Raw genomic sequence first — 14,571 nt, forward strand, 5'->3', positions numbered from 1 at the left:
GTCCCCAGGCTGAAGTAATTCCAGCTGACCTCTCTGAGCTCCAATCATCTCTCCGATCTCCGCTAGGTGATTCCTCCCTCCCTAATTATTGGCACGTTAAGGTTTTTAAGAAATATATTAACTTTAGCTTTTCAGTTGTCATCAATGGGAAAGTTGGTCTGAATTACCTAGTTTGCCATTATTATAACCTGAAATCATAACCTTCTTTTCATTGTAACACAAAAGCTTTGCCTTATTTTAGAAGAAATTTGGATTCATATCACAAATGAGCCAATCACCCTCTTCCTCTTATTTCTTTGTAACCGTAAGTCAGGAGACCAGGAAGTGAATTAACATTTTATGCTTGCTAGCTAAAGTGGCTAGCTAGCTAGCTTTAAATACATAGACAGCTACTTTCTTTCAGAATTACAGCTTGGTTGGCCTAACCAGCACTCTTGTAACATCAAACCGAGCCTAGGATCTCCAGTACTAATTTTTCATGAAAAGTTTAGCAATGAAAGATGAAAGAAGAAAGTAAATAACCAGCTTGATAAAATAATCCAATGATTACATAGGAAAATCAGGTTTTAAAAAGACAATACCATTCACAGGATGTAGGGCTTCCTTTAGTATCCGTGCTGAATGGGATGATGTCATTTCCTCTTCCTTTTGCTGATTTTTTAAACCATCCTCTGTGGAGATCTTAAGCCCTGAGAATTTCCATTCAGTGTAGTTCACCTGCTTCAGATTCAAATAACTATATATAAGTATATTGTGTAATTATAATAATTTAATATAATTAATATTGCATAATATATAATTGATGTAATTGATACAATATAAATAATAATGAATTATATATAATTATAGTCATATAATATATATTTATAATCTCATATATATGTGTGTATATGTATTTTAGGCTACATAGTAACTTTAATCCAGTTTCCTATGAAGAAAAGGCAGTATCAAGTACATAGTAGGTGTTCAATAAATACCTGTTCTTTATTTTGATTACAGTTGAAGTGGCCTGGTTAGGACTGTCGTACTAAAGTTCTAAGCATAAATTACAGAGTCCACAATCTGTTGAATTAAATTACATTGAAATGAACAGTCCAGAGGTTTATTAAACTATTTACGTTTGTGGAAACACATGCTTGCCACAAAAAGCCATGAATATCGCTTGTGTGCCTACTTCTGCTTCTACCTCTGAGAATAATATATTTGGGGACACTACAACCCATATATTAGTTCTTCAGGGTTTCTAAGGCCTTACCTGTAGTGTATTTCCATTTAAGATGTTATGACTAAGATACTCCATTCTGTTCTTTCCTTGAATGCCTGTTCTTTTGCCATGTTTTCTTCTTGAGTAACCTGTAACCCGCTGTTCCCTTTCCTTTCTTTCTCCCACCTGAGGAGGTTTTCGCTTAGCTTGATACTGGCCAGCTTCAATGGGAATCTCAATAGATACCATCTGGTCCTAAAGAGAAGGATCAGAGCCTTACAAGGTGATAGTTTAACAGCCTTGATACTCAAGAAAGGGATTTGTGAGCTAGCATCAGACTTCATTTCTCTCCTGCCGTAAAGCTGAGAGATGCCATCTCTTCCCTCCCCACAATAAAGCCCAGGATTTTGCTCCATCCATAGTCTCATGGCATTATGAATGATGCAGATTAAATTTGCAGAACACATGACATTCACAGAAGGAATTTCTTTTACCCCAATTTTAATACTGTCTTCCTCAAATCAAATTTGCTCTACAGGATTGGTGGAGATCTGCTACCTGGGGAGGAAAGGAAGCTTCTTCCTCTTCAGTTGAGGTATCTAAACTGTCCTTGGTGTCCTTCTCCTCACTCGGAGCTTCTGGTTTTGGAAAACTCTCCGGAGGTAGATAGCAAGACTTCCAATCCAGTTGCACCTGAACAGATCCATTGGGTTTCCCCCCAGGGTCCGTGAGGTTAAAATCACCTGAGAGACACACAGACATTAATAAGATCCAATCACATGAAATAGGCAAGTGAGCGTTTAACAGCACCTTATCTATTACCTCCCCAGTTTGAATTTCACCATATTTTGTTTGTAATTAATTAACATCCACCAAGTAATCATGATGACAATACACTCAGAAGTAACATAAAATATCAGTGAATATTTATACTCACTCACAATATTTACTTCCAGTATTCACTTAGAATATTTATAGGGGAAAATGGGTATCTCCAGGTTCAGGAAGGGATAGTCAAAAGATGTACAGAGAGGTATAGCTTGCTTGTTGTCAGTCACCCAGCCAATAAACAAGAGCACATTCTTTTTTTTTTTTTTTTTCAAGAGCACATTCTTATTACTATTACCAAATGGTTGCTATGCCTTAGGCATACTAAGAAAACCATTATCTACACCCAAGTGGTCCGTATTTTTAAAATAACAAAAGCAAAGAAAACTTAAGCAAAATGGCTTTTTCCAAATGTCAGACTTCTGATTTGTAACACTGATTAATTTAACAGATGGCTCACATTGCCTCTCTTTGGCAAAGGACGAGTTGTGAGCAGAAATGTCAGCCTTTTTCGTTTTCTTTCTTTCTTTCTTTCTTTTTTTTTTTTTTTTTTAGCACTTGTGGTATTGGGAGGAGGAAGGCCTCACACACTTCCTGGAACATCCAAAAGCTTGTTAAATATGGCTGATCCTGGCTACACCCATTCACACTTCCTAACGAGAGCACGGACATTGCTGCCTCACCCTCCCAGGACTGCAACCGGAGAGATGACCCTTCTCTGGTGTACCGTACAACCCTGGCTATGAACATATGATAAGGTGGTATGGAGTTCAGCTCCATATGGGGGGGAAAAAAATCCAAGAAATTTGTCATGTGTGGCATGGAAGACTAATTTGGGTCTAAAGTTTAAAAGGAGCGAGAGAATTACGGGGGAATGTTAAGGACATAGCTTATAATCTAATATCTAGTCATGTGCTAAGAAATAATAGGCCTTAAGTAAAGACAAATACTGGGAAGCACTATAGAGATGGAAAATGTTGGTTCAGACACAGAGGTATGGACTTCAGATTGGTGGGTCTACCCCCTTGGGAACCTTGCTTCTGTTGCTGAAAAGAAGCAAAAGAAGCCAATGTTTCTATATGATTAGTGAGGCTTTAAGTCTTCTACTCTCTCACTCTTGACAATATTCTCAAATCCTTTCAGCAGGTTTTAAGAGAAACTGTTCCAAGCAAGTAATCAAAGAAAAGTAGAATTAGGACAGGGAGACAACACTGGGCAGAGAGCATATAGAGGTAATAACCTTGAACTCCCACCTTTAATGGATTTGTTTTGTGCAAGAGGAAGCAAGGGCACTTGGACGCGGCCAAGGTACGAGCCAGGCTCTGAGTCTTCATCATCAAAAACATACACAGACAGGGCCTCCTGCCTCAGATACTGATCCAGGTCAGAAGTCACAAGCACTGGGAATCGAGCCTGGTCTCTGAAGTAGGGATTGTTACTGGCTGGAATGACGGTGGTGTCGTGGTCAGAAAAGGTAAAGAAGCGATACATGGCGTATGGACTGGGTTGGGCTCCCAGCCATCGACTCTGGAGGCCGCAGCATCGGATGACTTCCACCCGCAGCTCATTCTGATGCTTCCTGGTCTCCGATCTGGGCTGAAAAGATGTTGGTCTTGGATTGAGGAAAAGGGCAGGCTGAGAGAGTCGTGCAGGTGAAGCCCAGCACCCTTAATGAGGAAGAACTATGACCTAAAGAATTGCTGAATCCTGACTGGGTCACAGAGAAGCCTAATCAATGACTTTCACCTGCCTGCAAATTGACTCTGGCAGATAATTATCTGAGGGAGATGCTGGCACTCAGGCCTCATCTTAGAGTTTGGAACAGAGAAGGCATTTTGTTCACAGCAGGGAGAGGTAGCTAGCTCCAAGGGCATGATTTCATTTCAAACTCAAGCTTGACCAAGGGAAGTATCTGGACTAGTTGTGGTGTGACAGTTTTTCTCTTTCATTCACATTCAACAAGTACCTATTGAGAGTGGAATACTGAGCTGTTCTCATGAGCTGCTTGGCTGAGTCTCCTTTGAGATGCATGGGCACATCCTTTTTCTCACCTCATCCTCCTGGGCCTCCCAGGCTCCAAGCACATTGGCTGACAGGTACGCCTGGGCTTTCTTTCGCTTATTGTATGCTTGTAGGCTGGATCTTATGGGGAAGCGCAGCCTCATCCAGTACTCTAGCACCCCAAAGACTTCTCCACCAGCTCCTGGGTAGCAGAAAGTATGAAAGGCATGGAGGATACAGATGGTGTGGTGAGGATCAAGAATAAAGGCAGAGGAATAAAATGGGAAACCACCAGAAGACAACTATACACTTTGGGAAATTCCACATTAGTCCCGGGAACTGTGGGAGGCTGACAGCACTTACCAGTAAGTGTGGCAGAGCCATGGACTCTCTCCACAGTTTCTAGAACCCTGTCAAAGCAAATCCAGCCAGCTGCAAGGGTATGGTGCTCACTGGCTATAGCCTGGTGTAGATGAAGCTGGGCTGACGTCCCTTGTAGGTAGTCCAAGAAGAGGGAATCTGCCTCCACCACATACTGGGAAGTGAAGTCATAGAGGGGCTGCAGCCCCACAGCTAGTGGGGTGCAGTGGGTTTCAAAGTCATAGAAAGAATAGGTGCAGAAAGTGGTAGGTTGAGTGTCTCCAGCCTGAGCCAGGGCAGCAGGTGTCAGGAAGGCCTGGTGGATGTGCAGTTCAAAAAGATTCTCACTCTGATGCCGTGGAGAAATGTCCACTTTATCCTCATCTCCATGGTCTGGCAGTGGTTTCAGACATAATGACAACTGTCTGGTGCCATAAGCCACATCTTTGAGTTGTTCTAGAGGGGAAAGAAAACTGCCTATCCATTAAAGGGTAGGGAATTCTTCCTTAGGGTAAAGGAAGGTGGACAGAAAGAGAATAAAAACCATGGTGGAAGTCCAAGTTGTGACTATTTCAAGAAACGATGTGATTCAAAAAGAAAAGCAATAGAATGACAATCAGGTGCTTTGAATTCTGATGGGCAAATAATCCAATGCCAACTTTAGAGATGAGGCACAACATGAGTGATTGGAAAGTAAATGCTAAGCTCAGGAAAACACTGGAGGCACAATTTCATCTATAGATGACATCGTTTTGGCTTACAGCAGGATCCTGTGAATTAATTGTTAATTCCATTACAGAAACACTAGAAACACAAAATGCAAGTATTTCCAAAAGTTTGGGATATTGGCCGTGGAGAAAATAGCAAGTCACATTCATGGTGTCTATGACATTACACTGGGCCCCATTAAGATGATTCCTCTTTTCCAGTCAGATCAAATACAAGAATCTTCATTCTGTTAAGAATTTGGTTTCATTGTAAGAAGGCAAAAAAAAAAAAAAAAAAATCCACTTTAAGTCAAAGAGTAATGGAGTAAAAGTGGGGGAGGGCACTTACTGAAAAGAGGTTGAAAATATTGGCGATGAGATACAAAATAAAGATATGTAAGACAGTCCACCAAATCTGTGCATTACCTCCCATGTCCAGCCAACCAGAAACTTTGATATATAGTCTGCTTCAAATTGGGGAGTATCTGAGTTGTCACAGTGTGTTGATGGTGAAGGTCCTATTCTAAGAGTTAAAGTAGTAGAAGAAAATATTTTGGGTACATCAGAATGTCTTCCTGCCCAAAATAAGTGGAATACAGGACTGGTGAACAGTTTCTTAATTGATAAGATTAACATAAATAACTAAAATATATTCAAAATTTTGCATTACGTGACACAAGGTTAATTATCTTAGCATATAAAGAACTTCTACAAATTAACAATATACTATTGAGAAATGAGCAAAGGGCAGGAACAGGCAAGTCTCAAAAGAAATAATTTAAATAACTGGTAAACATATGAAAAACTCTTCAGCCTTACCAGTAATGAAAGAACTACAAGTTAAAGCAAATAAATCTTCAGAGGTAGGTAAGTGTATTTATCCTGCACTGTCCCGGGAGAGAGACCCTGAATCTGAAAGACATGAGAATTTCAATCCAAAGGATTTCCTTTGTTATATGGCAGGGACCTTTTAACTGACTCACCCTGGCATGCATAAATCATGCTGCTGAATGACCCACCTCCCTAGTTCCATGCTCACTAAGTATCCTTCTTATTGATTCTGCTTCCCCAAGAACGAGCTGCCATGAGCATATTCTCAAGGCAGCAATGAAAGAGCCACTATCATAAAATAACAAATGAACATTCAGGTGTAAATATCAGTCTTTGGTGAATTTGGTTAGTACAGGTCAGGTCTCTCACCACTGGGTATAATAACAAAGCCAATTTTCTCAATATGTAAGGCTGAGACCAGATCCTGGTCGACAGTGACTGAACTAAATACAGGAAGTATCACATTATAAAATTTGCATAAGTGTCCAGCCACCTGCCCTGTTACGTAGACATCCTCAAACTGCAACAAAGAATTCAGAGACTTTTAGAGAGAAATCACAGAAAAGGATGACAAGAGATGAGTGATGTAGCTCTATTATCTCCCCAAAACTGAAATATAGGCCTGGCTTGAGGAAACAATCTTGAGAGAGGGAGAGTGTTACCCACCCCGAGGGCCAACAGTGATACTCTCTTATTTTCAAAATAGATTCAGCAATTGCTGGGCCCTGTTGAAACTCTCCAGAGAAAAGACACTGACATGATGCAGGAGAAGAAACTGCTAACCATGTATTAAAACAACAAAGATGATAGGATAATGAAGAATAGGAGGGATTAAGTCCTATACTGAGACATAGAGGGCGCCCTCTTGACAGGTGCAGAGGGGAGCACGGGCATTTAGCTCTGTGACAGATCCTAAGAGGAAGTGAACAAAGTACTAACACTTGCCGGATATTGGAAGGCCATGGCTTCTTAAAATACCTTCCAGCTGTTTGATACGCTTGTTCTTGAGATCAAGGAGTTGATTCAACCTCTCCAGTTTTTCTTTGTGATCTTTATTTTCATTATCGGCTTTTGTCATCATTGCCTCCAGTTCCTCCTAAAACGAAATAATGTCTGAACTTTTCTATCTCAGTGGCCCAGAACCAAAGAGCCCAGATAAAAAGGTGGTACTTGCTGGGTAAAGGAGACTCCACTATCTCCTTAGCAGGGTAGATTCATCCACTAGAAAAAGGCTTAGGTTCCTCACAGACCCCTCCAGGACCAGTTGTGTTATTACTGCCATACGGTAGTATTTTTCCTGGGACGGGCAAGATTTGAACCCAGAAGCTTCCCACTTGCCATTTTCATTAGCTGGCCCCTTCTGGCTTTTATTGCCAAGGTGCCATGGGCATGTGTGAGTCCTCAAGTTCTTCAAAGGACAGCACATCCTGTGTTTGCATAGGTCAGCATATCACCTTGCATCAGCCCTGGAAACTCGGGTCTTGCTTCATTCCCAGTCTTGTAAGTAGTTCCCATGTGCCCATTTATCTATCCCCTTCCTTTATCATCTTTTCCTGTACCTGGTAACACACGTTGATCTTGCGCTGCAGAATAAGCATGTCTCTGGTCTTTTCTAGTTCCAATATGGTCTCTGCATGCAATACTTGCAACTCACTGAACATCTGGGACAGTTTCTTTTCTTCTTGGTTTTTTGGTTCACAGGGCTACAGAGGAAAAAGCATCGGTAAAAGGGAGTATAAATATGGTAGGTATAGTAGTAACTATTCTCTACAGCAGCCGTTGGTAATAGTAAGATACCAGCAGTAGAATCTACTCCAAAATGTAGAAGAGGACCTATGTTACTTTACAAGTGCTCTCTCCCCTAGTTCCTCATGTTCAATAGCAGCAGTGAGTAAGTTATACAATTTCCCATGGCTGTTTGCTCTTCAGCAGATCATTGTAAGTCCTCATCTGAAAAAAATTCTAAATTTTATGAGCTGTACAGTGTGGAAAAAGTCTGTGGAGCTCATGAAGCTATCTCTACTCTCAGCCTTCTCATACACTTCCAGATATTGTCCTCAATCAGGACAAAATATTATTCAGTTAGTTTTCTAGTCCCTTCATCTTTTCAAGGGATATTTGCTAGCAATCCCTCTTGTAGAGGGGACTTGTTTGATTAAAGATGCTCTTACCTCTATCTGAGTGGTCTCTTGGAATAGAGCTGGGTAAGTGGCTGGTTCAGATTGCCAGTCAGGAGATTGGGAAATTGTATCTTTATTTCGGAGGTCCTCCACTTCCTGTTTATGCTTCTGAAGCAGGTTGGTGACTTCAAGCTTCAGATCCTTGTTTTGAGCTGGGGAAAAAATAATACAGAAAGCTGAAACTCTGTAGCTACCAACAACCATATTAAAGTTGGCCCAAGTGTGAATTAAATTTTCCCACTAATGTTTAATTCATTTTATAAACTTGCCCTTAGAGAAGCAATTCTCTCTTATTTCTACAAAGGGGTTCTAGCTTATTGACGCTGAGTTGACATTTGGACTCCAAAAACAAACAAAAAAAAACACCTGCAGAACTGTAGTATGGAAGGGAGAACTACCACCACCACAACAAAATCAGAGCCACTTGACTGACTAGGATAGTCCAAACTTTTTGACAGCACCATTTAATTCAGTATCTCCCCAACTGTTCCCCAACTCCATCTGACTTCTACGCTATTGGCTCTCTGTGACACCCACCTTGACTCCAACCCTGAGCTGGAGGAAAGGAGGTTGGGCATTTGGACATTTCCATGTGTGTTTCTGGGAAGGAAGGTGATCAGCGTTTAGTGTGATCATTTCAGTATCATGCATTACAGAGGAGGTTAGATTAGATTACCCACAAGACTTCACTTGTACTTCATACATACTACAAGATCCTTAGCATGCGCTCCTAAGCTTTATCCTTTTATGGTTCCTGACTCTATTTTTCTTGATGTCGTATTTCTTTTCCTCCACTCTTTTATGTGAATATACTAGAATATGATGAAATGTAAGTTTGATAAGACTAAATATCAAGGTCCAGCCTAGCAAAAAGAAGGGAGACAAAGGTCTCTCTGACAGTATTTAAAAATCTTCAGAATAACTACTGTGATCCAAGAATTAAGACAGGGGGAAAGGGCTTCCCTGGTGGCGCAGTGGTTGAGCGTCAGCTTGCCAATGCAGGGGACGTGGGTTCGAGCCCTGCTCTGGGAAGATCCCACATGCCGCGGAGCAACTAGGCCCATGAGCCACAACTACTGAGCTCTGCGCGTCTGGAGCCTGTGCTCCGCAACAACAGAGGCCACGATAGTGAGAGGCCCGCGCACTGCGATGAAGAGTGGCCCCCGCTTGCTGCAACTAGAGAAAGCCCTCGCACAGAAACGAAGACCCAACACAGCTAAAAATAAATAAATAATAAAAATAAAGGAATTCCTTTAAAAAAAAAAAGTATTTAAAAATCTTCAGAATAACTACTGTGATCCAAGAATTAAGACAGGGGGAAAGGGCTTCCCTGGTGGCTCAGTGGTTAAGAATCCACCTGCCAATGCAGGGGACACGGGTTTGCGCCCTGGTCCAGGAAGATCCCACATGCCATGGAGCAACTAAGCCCATGAGCCACAACTACTGAGCCTGCGCTCTAGAGCCTGCCAGCCACAACTACTGAAGCCCGCATGCCTAGAGCCCGTGCTCCGCAATAAGAGAAGCCACCACAATGAGAAGCCCGTGCACCGCAACCAAGAGTAGCCCCCACTCGCCACAACTAGAGAAAGCCTGTGCGCATCAACAAAGACCCAATGCAAAAATAAATAAATAAAAATGCCAAAAATAAATAAATAAAATAAATAAACCAAAAAAGACAGGGGGAAATAGTAGTGGTAACCAAGAGCAATAATTTGCTTCTCAATTTCAGGCATCAGATGCTAAAACAAAACAATTCCCAACCACCCTAAAATGACTGATGAGAATAAAAGGCAGAAAAATTCATTTTCAACACTTTCAATAAATTAAGTGACTGTTTAAAAACAATATAAATTAAGAATTGGCATTCTCTCACATGGAAAGTCAATATGTAGGGAAAAGTATATGTGTGAGGTAGGTGTCATGCTTTCTTGACTGTGAATCTGAACTGACTGCCAGTGTTCTTATTCTAGTTATCCAGGACCCACACAAAAATAGGATCAAGTGATGGGGTTGGAGAAATGCTGGCCCAAGTTCCCTTCTCCCAAACCAGATGTAGAGGATGCCTCATCTGAGAGAGCTCTTCAGGGCTTGACCTACCTTCCTCTCTTGACAGCTGAAGTAAGACTTTTCTCTTCTCCTCCAGCTCAGCATCCAGCTGATCCTGCAACTGAGAGACTTTCTGCTGTAGCTGTTCTCCTTGCTCATTGCTCCAGTGAGGCTGATTACTGCTATCCAGCATGCTGAAAATGGGAAGCAAGTAAGGAGGGAGGGGAGAGTTGTCAGATGGACACTCAAAGGTGGGTGATATGACGTCTTTATTACACAGTTTCAGCATCTCCTGGGCCTAGTTCATCATTCATTTCCCTACATGTTTTTTCTGCCCCTGCTTTCTCTGTAACTGTCACTTACCAACTGCCTTGGAACTTTTGGGTCCTACTGAGGAGTTGCTTAGTATCACTTCTGTTTAAGTCTCAAATAACCCCCTGGGCAAACAATGCAAGTCATATCTATTTCCCAAGGAACTTCTCCAGCATGATGGCTTTCTTTAGTTAGGGAACTGTGTACCAAGACATTCTCAGGCCTGCTAGATTAGAAATAAGTAACAGAATATTCTTCTTTTCCTTACTCCATCCCTCTGTCTACTTTCACCAGTGGCTAGTTTAGAGAATACTTGCCTTTGAACTAGATTGTAAATTATTACACTGAAGGGCAGGAACTAAACTTTTCAATAACTGCAGCCTGCACAACACTATATCTAGCTGTCAGGGCGGACCCATCTTGAGTGTAAAAGACACATGGCCAGTTCTTGATTATTTACACAAGTGAAGTGACATTGATAATCAAGAAATTATTTCTGCTTACGTCTTTTTCCTAGTTATCATTTTAATAAATGTGGTCTAAAAACAACTTGTTAAACTAGTACTAAGATTTCTTGGCACTTCCTGCCCATACATTACATGATGATCCAAGAAGATAATGTTATGAATAATGAAGGGAAGAGGCCAATAGTAATGTTTACCACAGGAAGTCTTCAAAGTGGGTAATCCCCATACTACCTTATTTCACTGAGTTGAAGAGCGTCAGTTGTTCCCAGGTTGCTCCCATGCAACCTCCCCAATCTACCCCCTGCTGCCTTTAACTTAGTAAGAAGGCACGTTTAATTTTTTTAAACTTACAGGTATTTTTAATTGCAAAATTACTACGTAAATATATGCTTGTGAAAAATTAAAATGATATTGAAGTATATAGAATAAAAGTGCCTCTTTGCCCTATTTCAGTCCTTTCATCTCATTAAAAGTTTGTGGATGCACACACACATGACATAAATTAGGTCACAATTAACACATTCTTTCGCAATTTGATTTTTCTTTTAATAGTATATCTTAGGCATATAGATATATCTCATTTTTTACAGCTTTATACCGTTTCAACGTGGCGGTGCAACATGATTTATTTAGTCGATCCCTATCAGAAAAAATCTGGATGGTTTCCTTTTTTTTTACTACTACTAATTAAATTAACAATGTATTAATTAACATTCTTATTACACAGATCTCTTTCCACATACACAAGAGGATTTCTTTAGTTTTGATTCCCAAAAATGGGTTATCTGGCATAAAAGATATGCACGTTTAACATTTTTTTGATAGTGTCAAATTCCCTTCCAAAAATAGTCTGCCAATTTATATTCTCACTAACAGTACTGAGTACCAGTTTCCCTGTATCCTTACCGAGACTAGGTATTATTTTTATTTTTAAAATTTGGAAGGCACTTTTCAGTAATTGTCTTTTATAACAAAAAAATGTTCTGAGATCCAAACTCGGTACTCACTTTTCTAAGAGTTTGTCATAATTGTCATTCAGCAATTTTCGTTCTTTTTCCAAATCTTCAACTCTCTCCTGAAACTAAGAATGATAGTAGAGTGCCTGAGATAAGATTTTAAAATCTATTGCCTTGCACAGGGTCTCCCTTTTCTGTTGCAGGGTGGGACTTGGGTGGGAGATTTTCTATGTTCATCTCCTATGTCTATGAGGATCCATTCAACTATAAAGACTTGAACCAATTGAAGGTGTGATAGAAATTTTTATTGGAATTAATCAGGATTCTCTGAAATAAATTTTCATAGTGTCTGGGTTTCTACTGTTAGGGAAACAGCAGAACATTATAATAGAGAAAAGACTTTGGAGAACAGACATAAATATAAATCCCAGTTTTTCCCCTAATGGTATAATCTTGAGCAAGTTATTTAACCACTTGGAATCTCATTTTTCTTAGTTGAAAAAATAAAATACCCATATTTTTGCTAAGAGACACTTTTTAACATCTCTGAAATTGGAATGTCACATACAACTGATGGTATCTTTCAATTATTATTGTTATTTACCTCTTTCAGTGTTATCTGCAGGATGGACACATCTTCCAGTTGGCTCTTCAAGCTCACAGCCTTCTTGCTCTCCTCCTTCAGCTCTGCCCTGAGCTCATTCACTTGGCTGAGGAGGGCATCATGGGCTGTACCCAGGATTCCCTGATTCTGGGGTAAAAGGAGAGTTGCTCTGGGAATGTTTATATCACTCAGCAGGAGGGGTCTCAAGATACAAACAACTGGAGCATTCCCTAGTGGATGTCTCAAAGAAGGGCTTTGATTTATAGTATGTTGCCTTTGCACTGTAAATTGACCTTGTTTTCCACCCTAGCATTTCTCAGGAAGTACCATTTCCCTGTTAGTGAGGATTTTCCACTCTGGGAAACTGTAATTTGTCACTGGAGCCTTAATTTTCCCAAGGTTCAAATTCAACCCTGATTCTAAATTAAGTGCCACCTTTCTCAGCTGCCTTTACCTTCTAAGCTATGTGAATGCTTTTTATGATGAAATATTTTTCCTTTTGCCCCTAGCAAAGTGACATGTTAACTCTAGAAGTTAAGTGCATTTTCCTGGCAGAGTTCCCAGCATGACCATGTTCCTTCTGGTGAGGAACAGTTGTGGCTGGTCATGTTGGGAACTCTGCCTTAGTGATTCTTATTCACGGACACTTACCTAGCTTCACCTGTACCCCACTCACAGAGGTGCAAATATTTAGTAACACCAGAGAAGGTTTGCAACAACTTTGCTATATCTCACCACCTCACACATGCTAGAGGACTACTCTTAGGAATTTTTGAACAAATGCTATAATTCTCTGTAGCAATAGGCGGAAAAATACTATTCCAAATATTTCTCAACTCAGATCTCATATTTCAATTTTTGTGAAAACAATGCAGTATCTTCCGATAATAGTGATAGTACCATTTGTCTCAATAAAAATTATATAACATAATAACTTTGATTTAGTTAGCTCAATTCTGGTGTTATGTTACTTGAAGATGAAGATTCATTTGGGTTTCATTCCTCTGATTACTAAGAAACAGAGAGTTAAGGAATGTTTATTAAGTACCTTCTGGAGCAGTGTTTCATATGCCTGAAAGAAAGAAAAAAGTATTATTCTATTGATATATCAAATTGATGTTTATTTTGATGTTTATAATACAAATGTTTAAATATTTATTTTAAAAGACGTTATAAAAAATTCCCATAAATCAAGTCAATTTGTGTGCCTGTTTACTAATCGCTGCTCCTTTTCCCCTGCCCTAGCTTGCCAGGCAGTCTGTGAATGTAATAAATGACACCATTTCTTTAAAAAGGATGAAGGGTCATTTATTCACATTTGCATTGCACTTGGTGGATTTTCTAAGAAGTATTTTTATTTTCAAACTAGGTGCCATCTCTTACTCATCATGCTTCAGAAAGGTCTCTTTCCAGTTTTAGAAATAGAAAAAGCAACAATAGCCAAACTCACTACAACAGCTACTATTATTGGTTGAGTAATTACTATGTGTTATATGTTACTGTGTGTTTCATTATCTCTTACATTATGATCATCATAATTGTTTCACATATATTATCTCATTTAATCCTTAACAACAAATCTGAGAGGTATTGTTATCTAAACTTTAAAAATGAGAAACCCAAAGCTCATAGAGCTAACTTGCCCAGAATCGCACAGCTTTCAAGAGGCTGAGGCAGAACTTTACCTCAGCCTGTGTGACTCCAGAGTCTGCACTACTGACCACATTTTACTGCTAAGGGATTAAGAGGATGCAAACTTATCTTAGTATATGTGTAAGCATGACTAGAAAGGTAAATTGCTTATAAAAAACAAATTGTAAAACCTACATTTTAGAAAATGATTCACCATTTTAGGTCATCTTTACCACTACCACTAATATGGGCAAGGACATTCAATTTAGAATGGCTTTCTCCCTTTCTTCCTTTAATGCAATGGAAGAATAGATGGATTTTAAAAAAAATTTAATTCCACAAATATGGATATTTACCCATACAACTTGAAAATAACTTCCTTCCCAGATTTCCCATCCTTTCAGTGCTACCAAAGTTAACCGAATAAAAAGAATACGAGCATA

At 39.9% G+C, this 14,571-nt stretch overlaps 1 protein-coding gene across 1 annotated transcript in view; it reads right to left on the bottom strand.

The window, feature by feature from the left end:
- Positions 1-14,571, bottom strand: part of RPGRIP1 (RPGR interacting protein 1) — a 91,663-nt gene that overhangs the window by 53,684 nt on the left and 23,408 nt on the right. The window contains 13 exon segments of the mRNA XM_068548145.1: positions 582-720; positions 1,256-1,459; positions 1,763-1,947; positions 3,286-3,628; positions 4,084-4,235; positions 4,397-4,849; positions 6,910-7,027; positions 7,491-7,634; positions 8,103-8,263; positions 10,209-10,351; positions 11,944-12,017; positions 12,497-12,643; positions 13,545-13,568. Of these exon segments, the coding sequence (XP_068404246.1) occupies positions 582-720; positions 1,256-1,459; positions 1,763-1,947; positions 3,286-3,628; positions 4,084-4,235; positions 4,397-4,849; positions 6,910-7,027; positions 7,491-7,634; positions 8,103-8,263; positions 10,209-10,351; positions 11,944-12,017; positions 12,497-12,643; positions 13,545-13,568 (2,287 nt within the window).

Source organism: Eschrichtius robustus, chromosome 1, assembly GCF_028021215.1.
Source record: "Eschrichtius robustus isolate mEscRob2 chromosome 1, mEscRob2.pri, whole genome shotgun sequence".
NCBI classification, from domain to species: Eukaryota; Metazoa; Chordata; class Mammalia; order Artiodactyla; family Eschrichtiidae; genus Eschrichtius; species Eschrichtius robustus.